This window comes from Enoplosus armatus, chromosome 2, assembly GCF_043641665.1.
Source record: "Enoplosus armatus isolate fEnoArm2 chromosome 2, fEnoArm2.hap1, whole genome shotgun sequence".
Lineage (NCBI taxonomy): Eukaryota > Metazoa > Chordata > Actinopteri > Centrarchiformes > Enoplosidae > Enoplosus > Enoplosus armatus.
In genome coordinates this window covers 17,886,970-17,904,521 of record NC_092181.1, presented here as the reverse complement: position 1 = coordinate 17,904,521, position 17,552 = coordinate 17,886,970, and the positions used below count along the sequence as shown (strand labels likewise).

General features: G+C 41.0%; 1 protein-coding gene across 1 annotated transcript in view; it reads left to right on the top strand.

Moving 5' to 3' along the window:
* Positions 1–2,485: 2,485 nt before the first annotated feature.
* Positions 2,486–17,552, top strand: part of fbxo41 (F-box protein 41) — a 31,258-nt gene continuing 16,191 nt past the window's right edge. Inside the window, exons 1-2 of the mRNA XM_070924478.1 lie at positions 2,486–3,034; positions 4,410–4,639. Of these exons, the coding sequence (XP_070780579.1) occupies positions 2,486–3,034; positions 4,410–4,639 (779 nt within the window). The remainder of the gene's footprint in view (positions 3,035–4,409; positions 4,640–17,552) is intronic.

The following is a 17,552-nucleotide window of genomic DNA, read 5'->3' as shown; positions in this document are numbered from 1 at the left end:
CCTGAAATGCTGTCGATGCAGCAGATGTAGTAGATGCTGTACTTTCAGTGTGTTGGTGCATGACTAAGATGAAGTCTCCTGGCCCTCTTAGGTGCTGGTAGAAATGAGAGAAGCTGAAAGCTTATGTGTTACACACACATCCACTATTCACAAATCATAATAAAACATTAAAGGCAGTCCTCTATGATGTCTCAGCTGAGCTCCATTGGCAGGATGTGACATGTGGCTACCAAACAGCCTCACTTCCTTCCATTTCCTGCCTAATAATTGTAATTTTAAGCAGATGGGAATGCCTGCTGTCTGCAGACTGTGTCTGTGAGATCCTCCTCCTTTAATAAGTGGGCACGGCTTTCCAGTACACTCCCTGTTCCAGCCTCACCAGACTTCTAATAACAGTCTCAGTGGCTTGTGGGGATTTCCAGTGTATAAGCCCTCTGTGAAGAACGGCCTGCATCTGTGATTTGTGATTACACCGCCAATGTTTGAGCCCACTGCTTCTCTCATTAATAGCTGCTATAGAAAGTTCTGAGAGAGAGCCTGTTCTTTTATCTCGAATTGGTGTACAACACCGTTTCTACACAGCTGCAAGAGTCCAAATGGTCCATGTTGAGACACAGACTGTGCCCACTCTACTACATGGGCTGCACTTGATATGCAGACCACGTGGTGTTGTACACCAATCCAAATTCAGGCCTTTAATACACCAATCGGGTTGCTTATCTTTACAGTAATGTTGTCATTTGTTGCATGAGGTACGTTCAATATCCAACAGTACTTCACAGTCAGGATCTGCATTTCTATAATATAACAGCAGCCCAAATAAAATGGTTCTTATCTAAATGATAAAAATAGCCTGTACTCAAAAGCTGCAGTCACAATATATGTGATGAAACGTGCGAGGTGTTGTATTGACATTAACCATTTTTAGTACATTTTTTGAACTTTTGCTGGTATGCTGTGATGATAAGTTGTTTTTTGAATTTATACCCTGTTAGTTACTGTTACTACAATCTGGACACAAACGTATCTATCCATATTAATATTCTTATGATTATGCAATGTGAAGGTATGACCTATTTTTGCCATTTTCACAGTCAAGCAAGCACCAGGTTTTTACCAGTTTTCAGTGAACTGGTTTCTGAGACTAACCTGAAAATCTTGCAAAATATTTTTCAGTACAGTTCTTGATCAAAGAGTTGAAGAGGACCTGATGCAGGGGAACTAACAGAGGCGGGCGTGCTGAATCTTTATTTCACCAGGGGCATCAAGTGCTGGGTATGATGCAATGTTCTTGCAGTGGCTTGACTCTGCTCAGCACCTAGGTTGCAGATGTAAATGATAAATTAAATTAATACAATTATTTTAAAAATATTATTGCCAGGTGCAAGGTTCATTGTTATTCAGGAATGTGTTCAAGGAAAATAGGTGAATTGCAGCTTCGGTCCTCTTTATTTATCCTTCGTTGTGAATTTAATTGACTCATCTTTTCTTTACTTTCTTTTGGGATATTATTAAAAATATGAGGCAGCATTTAAGACTCACAAGAAACTGCAGAGGCAAAGGCTGGATACAACTCAGATAATTAGATAGTGGAGAGTTTTTTTCCTAGTATGAGTTACCAGATCCCCTTGTAAAGGACTTAAGAGTATTGTCCAGCTGACCTTGTAGACTTCTGACCAGACGATGATGTTGGCGCTAACAAGCACTCTCACTAATGGAGCCATTTCTTTTCCCCCACTCTTCCCCGAGTCTTCCTCTGAGTATATCAGGGTGCAAGTGCAGGAGTTTGCTTTTTAACCCTTAGTGAAATTGTGGTTTCATGTTTCTTGACCACTAAACGTATAGATCAATATTCTTACTCAGAGTTTTCAGGCACAGCAGGCTACGGTGTCTGCTGATAAATGCTACTATCACGCTGTTAACTTTTTGTGTGTGTGAGAATTCGTCCGATTTCTTTCTTTGTTTACAACTGACTAATGGATCACTGCATGTCACTTTTTTGGCTCAAATAAAATAATAAAAGCAAAAAGTTGTAGGAGTCAAAGTCAAAGTCAAAGTGACACAAATTTTCCCCAGTATATTGTGTTAAGATTAGCCTTTCTCATCAACTTTCTGTCAGCAGTTTATTGAACTTGATTATGTTCCATTTGTTAATTTGATTCTCATTCTCATCAGATGTTATTCCAAAATTCACAGTATAAAGCACTAACTTGTATTTTCCTGCTCTGTTTCTAGGACCTCAGGCAGGGGAACCATGAAAGATGAAGTGAGACCAGCTGAATGTTGCCACTATGTGTGGTCATGTGACTGAGTTGGGCTCTTCCATCGCACATGGGATCTCTCTTCCTGACTTGCCATAGTCACCACTGTTGCCCTGTTTTCACCATGAGAGGATCTGTCAGGTGCGTGACCTCTGTGCCCTCATACTGGCGCTACAGTTGTGCTGCGTGAGCACCCCCCCCTCCTCCGGCAGTTACTGCACGGAATGGCCTCTCTGGACCTGCCATACCGCTGTCCTCGCTGCGGGGAGCACAAGCGCTTCCGAAGCCTGTCGTCCTTACGTGCACACCTGGAGTACAACCACACGTACGAGACCCTCTACGTCCTCTCCAAATCCAACAGTGTATGTGACGCCGCTGCTCTGCTGCCCCTTGTGGCTGAGGGAGCTCTCCTCACACCTGCCAACAACAACGACCCCTTTGAGCCGCTGCGGCCTTCAGCTTTAAAGGAGCGGCGCTTCCCTTGCCGTGAGCTTCCTTGTGCGGACGACCTGAGCTTGACCCCGGCTAACTCCAACACTGCTGCCAGGTATATTCCCAATGTGGAGTTTCCCCTGGGGGAGATTTTTATGAAGAAAGCCATGACATCCGCAGACCCAGGTCCCCATGGAAACCCCAGCACAGCTGTAGCAGTGGCAGCTAATGTAGCGGCCAGTGCAGTGGAGGCAGCCTATGAGGAAGGCCTGGCCAGGCTGAAGGCACGGGCGTTTGAACGGCTGGAGCTGGATGAAAGACTAGAGAAGCTGTCTGAAGAGGTAAAAAGGGTTATTTTACATAAATACAATTAAATAAAGATAACAAGCTAAACAAACATGAGCAAAAATACAAACTCACCAGAGGGAACTTCTCTGTGACGTAGGGGAAATAGTTTAGGTCATATGGTTGTAAATTAACCAGCGCATGCTTAACTCCAATGAAGTTCAAGCCATGCAAAATACAAAATGCTGCATAATTTCTTTCTTGCACATGAGGGATTGAAGTGCTGTTGAATAGCACTGTGCTCAGTCCTGCCACTTATGGGTGGAAGTTGTATTGCGACAAAATATAATGGAGAAAGAAAACCTGTTGCAATGTAGCTTTGGAACTATGGAAATCACCTCCAATCCCTCAGATTTTCACATTTCATGTTGCAGATTTTCGCAATTTCAACACTGAGGTGGGTGGCTTAGATATCACTCCAAGATCGCAACAGTATCTTGCTCCTGTTTGCCAGTTTGATTTCCACAGGTGGGTTATTGCACAGTTCAGGAAAGGAAAGGAAAATACTCATCGCCCTTTGTCTTTAGTTTAGACTTTAAACTACCAGCAGCACTCGCCTTGATGTTCTCAGTCTGCTTTGAGAACTTTGAGCTCAGCAGCAGAGAGAAAAGTAATGGGTTTGTCACATGCATGCACCGAGTCTGATCAGTTAAAAATCAGTGCTACATTTTATCAGTAACCAGTGGAGACGAGCTAAACGTTGTTTCTAAGGAGCTTAGCAGCTGTATAATTGTAATCAGGAAGGTATTTGCTGACCAAAATGAGAATATAGTGAATACCATTAATCAAGGAATGAAGACATGAAGGCTGTAATAACAGTGTCCAAGTTTTTAGCTGATAGAAACGCTTAATATTTTTGTTTTTTCTAGGTTAGAAGAGCCGTGACCGCACCACTGATTTGTCATGCTATTTGTCAAAGAAGATTTTCTCACTAAAAAGTCACATTTTTGGACACCAAGCCAAGCTGTTTTATAATTTGAGCACTTTTAGTACAGGGACTGTACATTGTCAAGGCTAGTATAACAACCTTTTTTCCATCAATATGTTGTCAAAATGATGTCTGTCTTTCTGTGACTGTCAGTTGACAATCTAAAGAAGTTTTCATCTCGATCATTTCATTACGCCTTTGAGTATTAATTTATCTAATTTTGCATCTTATTTAGGAACAAATTATCTTCAAACTAATTTTGCTGTAAGATGGATTTGCAAAACATGAATATGTGAAGACATGTGCTGACAGAAATCTTTGTTAATGAATGTATTAATTGCTTATCTTAGTTAATGGCCTCATTTGCATAACTAGTTATGTTTCATACAGTGTGCTGATTATCGGGGGGATATTAGGCAGCTCAAGTGCCTCTCGTCTTGTAGGTGGAGCAGAAAATAGCGGCCCGCGTAGGTCGTCTTCAGGCAGAGCTGGAGAGGAAAAGCTCTGAGCTGGACCGGGCCAAGCAGGAGAGCGAACGGCTGAGCCAGGAGAAACAAGACCTGGAGGACAAGGCCTCCGAGCTCTCCCGGCAGGTGGACGTCTCGGTGGAAATGCTAGCCAACCTCAAACAGGACCTGGTGAACAAGGAGGAGGAGCTCAATCACAAACAACAGTAAGTAATATGCTGTATCTTATCATCTTATCTTAGTGTAGGCTTAGAGCTGTGCCTGGCCTGTTGTGTTCTTTCCTAATACCTGAGGAAATCAAGAACAATTTTGATAATAGATTCATTGTTTAGGTCATTTATCAAGCAAGAATGCCATATATTCATTGGTTTCGCCTTCTAAAATGTGAATATTTGCTGGTTTTCTTTGTCTTCTATGATAGAAAATTGAATACCTTTGGGTTTTCGACAATTGGAGAGACAAAACAAGCAATTTGACCTTAATTGATGATGAAAGTAATCTAGTTGCAGCCCTATTTTTCATTGTGTGTCCAAAAAATAAAAGTGAAAACTCACAAACTGTCTCAATTACTGCTGTTTTGATGACGATGATGTCAGTTTGTTGGTCGATCCATCTCTCTTGTTTATACAAAGGTTGTAATCCACATGGCCTGTGGTGAATGAAACGTAGTAGCAGGAAAGACGTAAAAAATGAACCCCCTTGATTACCAATTTCTCCACCCTTGACCTCAATACAGATCGCAGATTCTATACTCTTCCTCTTATAAAACACATTGTCATGCACACAAACACTCACTCACACTCCCCTCCTCTCCTTCACCCCTGCCTGTCTGTTGATAGTGTAATTCTCAGTCGTATCCACCCACCAGATGTGGTCAGCATCTGTCCCGCTGCTGCTGTCTCCATATACCAGTGCCCTCCAGGGCCGGTTAGCAGCTCATGCTGAATGCAGAGTTGGACAGGAGCAGTCGGGTCGACAGCAGAGATAACCCCCCCGCCCCCATAAAGCTGCCATGCTGCTTCATGAACTAGTTAAAAGCGCGGCTGCTGTAAATAGAAGGAGTACTTGGATATAAATCACAGTGTGGTGATGCAAATTATTGCTGGCTCTGAATCCGAGGAACATGATTTGGAGCTCTCCCACAGCATGGCACAAAGAGTGACCAGGCTTTATTTTTCTGATTTTTCTGAGCTTTTATTGAAATGAATCTCGCAGTAATTTATTGTGTGCTCCAAACATGGATGCTATTTTTAGTTTGACAGCCTAGAAGCAATGCGTAAAATACGTTTTTTTTTTTACTGGCGATAAGACTAATGCATCCTCTTCCATTATATTTTACAAAATGGTTTGCCTTTTTGCTCTCTTACTGATTAGGTTTTTAAAGATGCATGGCATTGAATTTCCATAAAAATATTTTACCAATGTCAAACAGTCGTGAAGTTTCTTATTCATTATTAATGAGTGCTTACGAAAGGAAATTATGAGGTGCAATAACAATCTTATGGGAAAAGGAGGCTCTGGAAACAGAAGAATGCGATAGATTGATTATTTTGTGTTCAGTATAAGAATGTAGTGAGTTAAAGCATCTGATTTTGTTCTCAGAAAGCCCAATGAAGGTGTCAGTAGGAAGTTTTTAAAATATTTAGTTTCTGTCCACCTGTATAGATTAAGCCTCTGCAACCACAAACACAAACTCTTTCCTTTTCTTTGTTAAAATGATCAACAATGATGTCAAAGTGTCATTCAAGGCTCATACTGAAGTCATCTGGTATCTGTACTGCGTCTTTATCTGACAGGACAGCCGGCCTCGTCTTTCTATCTTCCTCTTGGTTTTTATCACTTCTCTCTGCTTTCTTTATCAGGCCCGAGTGTCCAACAGTAGGTCAGAGACAGAAAGGCGCTTTCCAAGGCCTCTAATCTCATCACAAACACACGACTGCATATATCACTGCACTGTGTGTGTGTGTGTGTGTGTGTGTGTGTGTGTGTGTGCCATTTACTGATTCCTGGCACAAAGTTGATGTACATATCAATTTATTTGGCTTTTGGGTATTAATAGTGAGGCATTGTTATGTGTGTTATGTACGGCTGCAACTAATAATCTTTATCATTATCCATTAATCTGCTGATTATTCTGAATTAATAGTTAAGTCTTTAAAATGTCAAAGAAAAGTAAAAAATACACCCAACATAATTTCCCAGAGCCCAAAGTTTAGCAAAAATAAATATTTTTGGTCCTCTTACTTGGTTTTTCCGAAACTGTCAGCCACATCCAATGGCCTTTAGCAGTGGATGAAGTTGCTCAGTTGTCATGGAGATGATTTAGTCATTATCATGTGACCTAAATATAGAACTTCGGTCATACATGCTGTATATGGGGGAAGATCGTAACCCCTGTGTGGATGTGAATATCCTTCTTGGTCTTTCCCTGTTTGTCCTCTGACGCCAGGTCGATGACTTTGAACCCTGGTCCATGCTTGGTTCTGGTCTGGTGGTCTGCTTCCAGTGTTCATTCAGTCTCATGTCCAGGGTCCTTGCTGCTTCACCAATGTGGTGATCCTTGTAGTGAAGTCATTGTTTTATCCAACCAGCGGTCTTAAACCTCAAGATTTTCAATTTCCACTGTTCACTGTTTATCAAGCAAAAATGTTAATACAGATGACTTCAAAGAGTAATTGATTAACAAAATTGTTGTCTATGAACTAATTGATTAGTTGACTAATTGTTTTAGCACTAGAGTCGTCCATTGAGATAATGTGCAGTAAATTACAATAAGCATGTACATATGCAGTAGTTCATCTGGCTCACCAATCTCTTTGTGTCTGTTAACATTACAAAAATGATTCTATTCTTTTCTCTTCCCAAGTCGTATGACAGAGACTAAACTTGAAATAGAAGTTGACTTGGTTGATCTTGTGATAGACTGATACAACACAGTGTCTCTTCGGGTTGAATTAGCAGAAGACAAGTGTGCTTTTCTTCTGTTTAGTCCCGCCCCTCTGTTGTAAAGGTTACAGTCGCTGTGGTCACGTATCCCAAAGCTGGCAGCATCAGACTGGGAAGGTCGTATGCTTAAAGTCACTGCCTCCTCGTTTTGCCAGCAGCCCAGTCTCTCTCTCTCTCTCACACACACACACATACACACACATACACACACACACTTTTCCTGTCTCTGTCTCTCTGAGGAGAAGCTGGCAGTTAAACAGTAAGCTCATTCAGACTCTAAAATGCAGAGTAGGTCTGAGGTGGAAAAAGAGCGTCACAGTCGGTGAATGTTCAGCAGGGTTGATGACTAAGCAGTAGTTAACAGACACAGAGCAGCTTATTGGCTTGAACATGGCTGCCTAACAACCTTATACACTGATATTTTTTTTTAAATTTTTGATACACATGAGTCTGTGAAAGTCTCCTTCAAGGAGAAATGCATGTTGTTGTACATCAGTGGTGTCAAATGCTAAAAATGTGAGTCACCTCACTGCGAGTTGCTATGCAACCAGAGGAAACTCCCACGGCCTGGCTGCTAGCTATGCATGAAAATATGACAGCGACCTAACAATTTATTCTGCACTCAGAAATGCTGTAAATAATTATGAAAAGCATGCAGAACGACTCAGGTGCAGTTCATCTTGGTCTTCGTTATAATCTCAGCATGCAGTTTTAGTTTGTAGCGAAATTCATTCACAAACAACAGCAATACACACAAAAACACACTCTAGTGTGGCAGTCAAAACTGAATGAATAACAGAGGCCCTCAAACTTGGCTGTTGAGTGGTTTAATAGCAGCTGGAATAAATGAGAGCAGCTGTAATCAGCAGAAACTGGAGCCGGAGGAGAAATGAAAAATGGTGGGACGGTTATCTCCCATCATTTCAGCGTGAAAAACAGCCACATTTTGTGTCTGTCACAGAAATATGCTGAATATTGTTGTAATCTTTCCAGCCAATTAGTGATTGCTTGATGACATACGGCAAGGTTTATTTAGTTGCGATGAGATTATTATAATTGCTAATATGCCCATTGTCTTATTATTGTTCCGGTAGATCATTTTAAAGAGCTATTTCTAATTAACTTTGATCGTGTCAGTAACATTTGATATTACAGTACAGTTTGTGATCCGTTTCATGTGCGGAAGTGGTAGCATGGCCTCACTGAGTGCTCCTGCGGGAGGACATAATACCACATTATCAGCTGCTGTTCTTTTAATACCCAGTTGTTTCTCTTCTCGTGGAATGCGTTTGTGTGTTGAGATGTTCAGGGGGTTGATACGGTATCAGTCAGACCTGTGTAATATTTACAGTCCAGTACTCCTGCCCTGAAACAGGTTAGAGCTAAAAGGATTAGTTGATTAATCGATTAATCAATAGACAAAATAATATATGGTAAATATTTTAATTATTGATTAATTTAAGACATTTTTCAAGCAAAAATGTCAAACGGGTCCATGTCCCAGTTTCTCCATTGTGATGATTTGCTTTCCGTGGCTACACTGAGATTTCTGGCCTGGTTTGTGGTCTTTAACGTTGGCAACTGAAGCTTAGTGCTGACTTTTAAATTGTTCTTCTTTGGGTCCAAACACAATCATTTCAGTTTTATCTTTGGAGATAAACTGGGGAGAAAAAAAACATCCAATCATTGATTTGCTCGAAGCAAATACTATAAAACACGCAAAGCAATGAAATGGGGAATATTGCGGTTGTAATTGTTTTAATTGTTTAAACAATTAATCAATCAAAACTCCACGTACTGCACTCCTGCTCCTCTACGCAGGATTGTCTGAAGTTTGCCCTTTTGCACGTGTGCACATGAAGACATCACCTTTACCTGTAGGACGTTTTGATGGGTATTTTTCACTATTTTCTGACATTTTAGAGACCAAACCAAACCAATTAACTGAGAAAAGGACCGGCAAAGAAATAATAGAGATAATTTAAATAATTGTTAGTTGCAGCCCTACAACAAACACTTCCTTTGTGGATAGTGGTCCATTTTGGTTAGAGAGATTATTATTGTGGTAATTATTGCAGCTGTACGTTGTGGCATGTGGTGTCGAATTGTATTATATTGTAATTAGTATTGTTCCCACCTCATATACTGTACAAACAGGGGAGGGACTAAATGTTGCAGTATTGCAGTTGTTTGTATTAGATTCACGATCTCTGTATAGAGAAGGGAGCAGTACAGTACAGAGAAAACTCCTGTCAGGTTTTCATATCATTTTCATCTCACACAGACACACACACACACACACACACACACACACACACAGTTGCTGCAGTAGGCCTCAACCCTGAGGCTTAATTTATTCCTACAACCAGCTATGATAAAGTAAGAGTTTCCTGTGCAGCATAAGAAAGCTGAAGGCTCTAAAGGCACCACAGTACATGGAGGAGTCTCACAATTGGCTGTCACTGGGTCTCCCTTCAAAAAAAAACAAGCTCGTTTTTCACCGAGCAGCAATCTTGAATGCAAATTGAAGCTGTCAGGGCAGAGAGAACTCTCCTCATTAACGGCAGTGTCTGAGAGAGAGAGGAGCATGTAGTATTAGCATGCCAAGACTTCTGAAGGCTTTCTAATGAAAAGAAATCAGAGGGAGAATGTGATCTGCAGTACGTCTAAGAATGTGGAGGGCTTGGGCTTGAAAATTAGTTTGACATAAAGATGGATGCAATCAGGGGTCTGTGTTTTAATATAAATGTTAGAGTGCAGTGTGTCTCTCAAAGCGTAAGACAGTAGAGTAATATTTGTCCAAACCCTGTAAGCCAGTAAATAATTTGGCTGACAGAAAAACACTGCAGCGCTGACGCCAAACACTTAAACGCTATGAAACATGCATGCACAGAATGCATTGTGCAGAATTTGAAATATGTTCATTAACTGGAAATTTCCGAGAATTCTCACAATTAATTACTTGGCACGTGCTATCTGCATTGTTACGTACTTGTAGAGCTCATTTGCTCGGACTGGATGTCTGCAGCTAGATATATGAAGGCTATAGTGCAGAGCTGTGTTAGAGAGAATTATGCTCTACGTATGCCAAACGTGTGTACGTGGACTCTGCATTCAGATTTCCAGCAGTGAAGTGAAGTGGCTTATAACAAGAAAAGGGTTCTGCATGATATTAGATAACCCAGATTGTAGTGTTGATCCAGCGGAGTTAGAGCAGGATTTATGAGCAGAGGAGGGCTGTTCATGTCTATCATTAGATGGAAGAAACTGACGTGTGTCCTTGAGGCTGGATGAAACGCTTTGGAAACACAATGGCAACAGGAAGGATGCTGCAGCCAATCTATCAGTGCACACGTCTCTCTTCTTTCTCATTTAGTTAAGACTGACACGAAGGGTTGAAGTAACCATTGCACGTTACGCTGTTAGCAGATGGACTGACTATAGGAGTGTAAGATGCTCGGAGGGTGTTCTGGGGTTTAGTGTCAGTATGTGTGTGGTTCTTCAGTGGAAACCTGATATCCAGACGATGCTGTCATGATTTTTCTCTCTCTTTTTTTTGAGCTGTCAAGCTGTCATAGAGCTGAATGAGTGCTGCTCTTGTGTATATGTTATGAAATGCCTGTATGCCTTTACAAAAGTCTATGCTGGAGCTGAAACGTTCAGCCCATTCATTTATTAGTCAGAAAGCGATTCAGCAACACGTTTGATATGGATTGAGGAATAATTAGTCATACAAAAAAGTTCTCTGGTTCCAGCTCCTCAAATGTGAAGATTTTCTGCTTTTCTCAGTTTTATATCCCTGAAAATAGAACATCTCTGAGTTTTGGACAAAATAAGCAATTTGAAGACGTCACCTTGGGCTCTGGGGACTTACGATGGGCATTTTTCACTATTTTCTGCCTCTGAATAGATTTAAAGCCTAATCAAAGCCATATTTCCATACGCATATCTGTTGTTTTTTCCCAGTTTAGTTCCAGTTTGCATTTCTGTTCTTCGTCTCTGTTCTTGCATCCACAAATACAAAGCATCTCTGTCATCATGGCAAACAGGCATTTGAGGACATATTAATTCATTTGAAAATCTGACGGCTGAATTTCAGGTGGCGTTTTCTCCCGTAATGAATCAACTTCTGTCGTACACGCTGAAATGCTCTACATCATCACCTTGCTGTTGTCTCTCTGGGTGACTCAGCCGTCTGTGATTTGTAACGGGAGTTTAGATTTTGGGAGGACTGGTGGAGCCATAATAAAATATTTATTTCCCCTGATTGATCTGAGCCAAGACCTGGATTAGTGGTTTCTTGGGAAACCAGTCATGCCTTTCTTTTTTTTTTCTGAGAGGCTTTGAAAACAGTACATGTCAGCCTGCGTCTCTTTCATCACTTTTCTCTCACCCTTTCATCCTTGTCTGTGTCACATCTCCTCTCATGTAGCCATACTCTCTACACATCTCCTCATGCTGCCTTTCTCTTTGTGTGTTTATGTGTAATGCATAAAAATGTGTGACATTATGACACGATGGCACAATGTAGCCTACTGAATCTGTCTAAAAAAAACTAAAAAAAACAACACTATTTGATCCAGGTGTCAAAACAGAACGACGCACGAGCAGCTGTCCTTTGTTACGGCAGAGAAAGCTCGTATTTATGAAACAGCCTCGCCTTTCTCGTGCGGGCCTTTCAGTCAATCATCTCTGCCCTTAAATATTAATGAGGCATAATTTTGAATTAATGGCCAGAGATGATGACAACTGTGAAAAGAGGCTGACCAGCGATTGTAATTAACATTTAAACAGAATCCGTCAGAAGATCATTCCTTATTAATCCTGTCTGTTACAGCTGGATGTCTTTGCTATAGACTATTTGTTATGGCTGTTAAGTGGAAGGGAAATGAAACATGGGTTGGCTCCACTATTCATTATTTCTCTGAGCTCATGCAGCAGCATTGGACATTTATTGAGCTCTTCAAAACCCATTTTCATTCATTTGATAAAAAAAACTGTAGCTTAGATTGTTTGCAAGCTCTCAAGGCCTAAATTTAGCAAGACTTGAGTGAAAGAATAAATTATGCTTTTTTTTTTTATTTCCAAGAGCTTAAAGGGACAAGAAGGCATCAGATTTTAGTCGCATATCAGGCTAACAAGCCCCTTGTTCCAGTCTCCTCGGTGAAAGCCGAGAGTTCAGGACCGGTGTTTGTTGTTTGGGCGTTGAGGGGGAATGTGTGGTAAAACTAGAATGCAGCGTTGTGACCTTATTCTATTTAATCAGTGGTATTGATTGTATCTCAACTGTTGTGTGTTCATGTTAGGATTTAGTGAGGCAATTTGTTTGCATCAGCGCTCAGCTTAGTATGTAATATTTAATTCAATACGGACAGATCAAATGGAGGTGTGTAACAATGTGAAGATAGGTGATAGGACAGGGTCCCATGGAGTCTGAACGCTGGTGGTGGTGGAGTGAAGCCAGCAGGTGGATGATGGAAGCTCCTGAACATCCTGGAGGTAATGGTGATGAATGCACAATAGTAGCACTTTTCAGACAGAATGACATAATTGCAGCGGAAACAAATTATGAACATTGACATCATCATCGTCTTTTAAGTTGATATTTCGAACACCTGATGAATATAAGTCCAATATTCACTAACTAGCTGTTGAATACGCCACTATGTTCTCCAGCTAGTTGCTCACTGTGTTTGTCTGCAGTTTGGTGCCGAGCAGGTCGTGTACAGTGGGTTTTTAGAGCTTTTTCACTGAAAACAGGTGCCTGCTGCTGTCGACAACTACACCATGAAAGCGGTGAGAGTGAACCAAAACAGTTAAGTTTTGGGCCGGACGGATAAACAATGGAAATAGAAAATTATTTTTGTCATTTATGTCATTGTTCATGAAACATTGCCTGCAAAATTAAAAAGAAAGATTTTGACTTGACATTATGAGTTCACTTAACACAATTAAATGCAAAATCCTGTCAGTCTGAGACAACAAAGAGCCTCTATAGCTGAAAGTAAAGGTACATTTTAGATTAGCTGCTTACTTGTGAGCTGTTCAGTTATAAAATAAACATTTCATATCTGCAAGGCATTAATGTGTAAACGCTGCATCTACTGTTATCCTGATACTGTTTTTCAATCCTTTTAGATCACATCCCCGGTCATATTGTGTACCTATTTTACAATATATACCAACAAAAATCTATATTTTGTATTCTTATATCAAAATCCAAGCATGTTCTCTTCCTGTAAAACAAAATATGACAATGAATATAAAGAAAACATAGTTTATGTGCCTTGTTGACTCTGAACAATCACAGCAAAGTGTATGTGCGCATTATAAAGTCTGTGTCCGGATGTTCAGTGTGTGTGAGATTGAAACAAAGATAGAGAGGAGACAAAACCGTCAGCAAACAGTGAGCACGAGGGTCACAAATATGCGGTTTCCCCTCACCCGCGATTATGAATCGGCGTTATGCGGACGGTGTCCATCCAGCATGGAACCACCGCCGAGTCATTTTCTCTGAATCATGCCCCAGACGAACAACCTGCATGTTCATCACCCAGAAAAGATGGCGGTCTTCCTTCTCTAGCTCCCCCAGCGTCCGTGTAAACAGGCGAGCATGTTTGTCACCTTGAGGCTTTATTTCTGAGGTGTTGGAATGAGTCACACTGTGAGAGTGAGGTGTGTGCGTGTTTGTTGAAATTAGGATTGACAACAGGAAGCAGCCACATCCCATTTCTCTCCCCTCCTCTGTCAAACCTCCTGTGCTTTCTGCTTCCACATGACTGCAGATTTCTGTTTGCTGTCTGTTGCTTTAGCCACTGCAGTGTTTTTTTCCTCCTCACACTCTTTGTACCCATTCCCTCCTCTTCACAGGCTTTTACCAGCTTCAATCCTCTGTTTCTTCTCTTCTCTTCATTTCTGGCCTTTTTCCTTGCACGTCCCCTGGGATCTGGTGAAGATATTTCCTCCCCTCCGCCAACCCTCCAACATCTATCTCGATCGTTCGACCAAATTCCCGATTCCCTTCCTTCTCCATAAGGATGAGTGGCTGGCAGGCGGTGTGTTGCATCTGTGCATGTCTTCCTTACACCGACAAAGAGAAGGGAAGGCTTTCCTGTGTTGCCTCCAACACTTTCCTCCTCATGGGATTGGTGTATCTGTCTCCTGTAACAACACAAATCTGATACAGTTGAATAATTAACTAAGTTGAATTACAAGTGCATTACAATCTGGATGCCGAAACACAAATGGCATAATGTACGGTGCGTACAAACCTGGCTCAGCTATTCCCTATTAATAGCAGTGGTGAGATAGCTATATGTTATTGTACTGGAGGCTAAACTAAAAGCAGTGCTCAGTCATTGTTCTCTGTTTATTAACGTGAATAATGAGAGAAAAACTTTCGCTTCAGGCTGCTTAATCATACATCACATTAGGTACAGCTCCAATCATTAAATCCAAATAAATTATACTTGGGCTCATTAATTGTGCACTGTAATGAGATGCATCAGATACAGTAGGATGAATCATTAATATAATCTGTTTGCTAATGCGTGTTATTTTGCCTTCCTTCATATTCAGTGTGTTTTTTGATGTGTATAATAACCTCAAGAGATCCAGTTCACCAAAAAGTGGCTAAAAATAGTTTTGTGATTGGACAGCGGGAAGTTCATATTTTTAATCTCTGCAATCCTGTGTCAGTTTTGATACTGACCTACTGTACAACTTTACAGAAAGATCGCAGCTCCCTGAGCTGCTTTCAGCGATAAAGCTCTAAAAACTCACTCTACACTACCTGCACAACATGAAACAGCAGACAGAAGCAGTAGCGACAAGTTGGTGAACATAGTGGAGCATTTAGCAGCTAAAGATATTTCCCTCAGGAGTTGGTGGAGACCAAAAACAGAGCTAAAGGAGAGTGAATATTGGACTTAATTCACCATGTGGTCAGAAAAATGCTTCTAATTGAATGCCATTGTTGCTCTGTGTCTGCCGGATATGTAAATAACTGTTTGCTAATAAGCCATAACAACTTTATATGGTGATAATATCTCAATGCTGTGTTGACAGCTTATAGCAACTAATGCTGCTTTGAGGTTCAGTCGCAATCAGAGAAGAACATGATTTTTTTAACCAGGATTTAAATGTAGCCAAAGCTGGGGTAAGACTTAGGTCCTCTGCAAGTTAGCTCTAGATTTAGTGTCCTTAATTGGTACTTATTATGTAACCAGACCATGCCTCCTGTCTGTATCTTCAGTTTGTTTCTGAGAGATCCCTGTTGATACAATCTTTCTTATGTGTTGGCTGGATGTCGACGTCCCCCTTTCCTTTTTGCCAGAAGTAGAGAGAAGAGTTTATAGTTTGATGAGGACGAGATGGATGAAAGAGCTTCGAGCTGAGACGCTTTATGTCTCATACACAAACACACACATTCTTCATGTTTTCTCTGTAGATTTCCACAGTGAGAAGTGTCATCTCCAGCAGTGGAGACAGTGTGCAGTAACAGACCTCTTTCAATCACTTAAAGCACTTAACACCCAATTGTATGTGGCCCAAAGTAAAGAGAAATCATGTTATCTTACATTATGAGCAGTTACCAAGAGACAAACTCTAAACAGGATTGATCACAGAAGAGAGGAAGTGAAGTTATGGCCACTTCATTTTGATATAATGTACTGATTCACTGATTGTTTACTCACAGGTTTCATAGCACGTGTGCTTTCATTTCTCCCCTACGGTCAAACACCTAGACTAATTTTGGAGCCATATTTTTGTAATCTTTGCCCGTGGATAAGAAAAGTTAAGTGTGCCAGAAGCCAAACTATTTTTATCTCAGAATGGCCCCATTTCAAGAAGATTCACTGTGAGTGCCGTTACTGTTTTTGGATGGATCCTGGATTGTATAATGGTTAGTAGTAGTGGATGTTTGACATTAGTTGGACGTAAAAGTATCCACCCTAATGAGCGGGCTTGGTTTATTTCATGAGCGCAAACCTATTTAAACTGGAGCGACACAGTTTTTATGTCCTCATTCTCTGTCTGCAGTGACGGCCTGAACCTTTTAATGGTTCCTTTGGCTTTGTCAAGGTCAGATGTCTGACTTGTCTTGTTAAGAGCTCCTGACTGCGTTGTTTAGACAGTGAAGGCTCAGACTGTTTATGAGGACATAAACAGAGATACAAAGAGAAAAAAGCCTGGAGGATATCTGCAGCTTCTGGGAATTGTATAAGTCCCATATGGAGACAGTTCCACGTAACATGAAAAGAAAAAGTTCTGTCGAAGTGGGGCGTGGGATGTTGGGTCGAGTGGTGGCAAGATATTCAGCTATGGAAAAGTTTGTGAAAAGTAGTGCTGAAACAATTAGTCAATTCATTTATTTATATAGGATAATCGATTAGTTGTTTGTCTGCATCAATCAAAGATGCTGAATATTTGTTGGTTCTAGCTTCTCAAAGGATTGGCTGCTTCTCCCAGTTGTGTGTGACGCTGATTGAATATCTGTGGGCGTTTGACTCCACATGAATGACAATGTTGCTCTGTAACTGCTGGATAAATAAGTAAGCAGATCTTTGCTAACAAGTTCGTCAGGTCAACTTAAAAGGTGATGATATGTCAATGTTGTGTTCGCAGCTTGTCTCAGCTGCCCCCAAGTGGCCAGAAAAGAGCAGCGCTGTATGAGGACGGGCATTAGTCAGATTCTGTGTATTCATAGTGGCAGCTGTCACTAAGGTAAACAATAACATTTTCCATTGACATTATTTTTTGCTTTAACTTGTTCCTTGTGGCTGATTTGGACACATCCCAAGTCAAGGCCAGTTCCCATAAATGCAGAGACCGCTCATTGGTACTGGACATTAAGGACTGCTTATATAATTCATAATCCAAGCTTAAACTTATTGAGTTGACATGAACTGACTGATCACATCTGAACGTTTAGGAATTTGTATCAGCAGACCATTTCAGATCAGATGACAGCGAATAAAATCACTGCAGGGAACGCTAGAAATATACAGCATGCCGAGCAGGCTGCAGGCTGCAGACGACTACTAACGCTGTCTGAATTCCTGGTTTGTTTGTCTGAATCTGAGTAACACACTGTCCCTTAAAATGACGGCAACTTGGCCCTGCTGTGCCTGCGGTTGTATAAATATCCAGCTGCTCTCTCACCCTCTATTC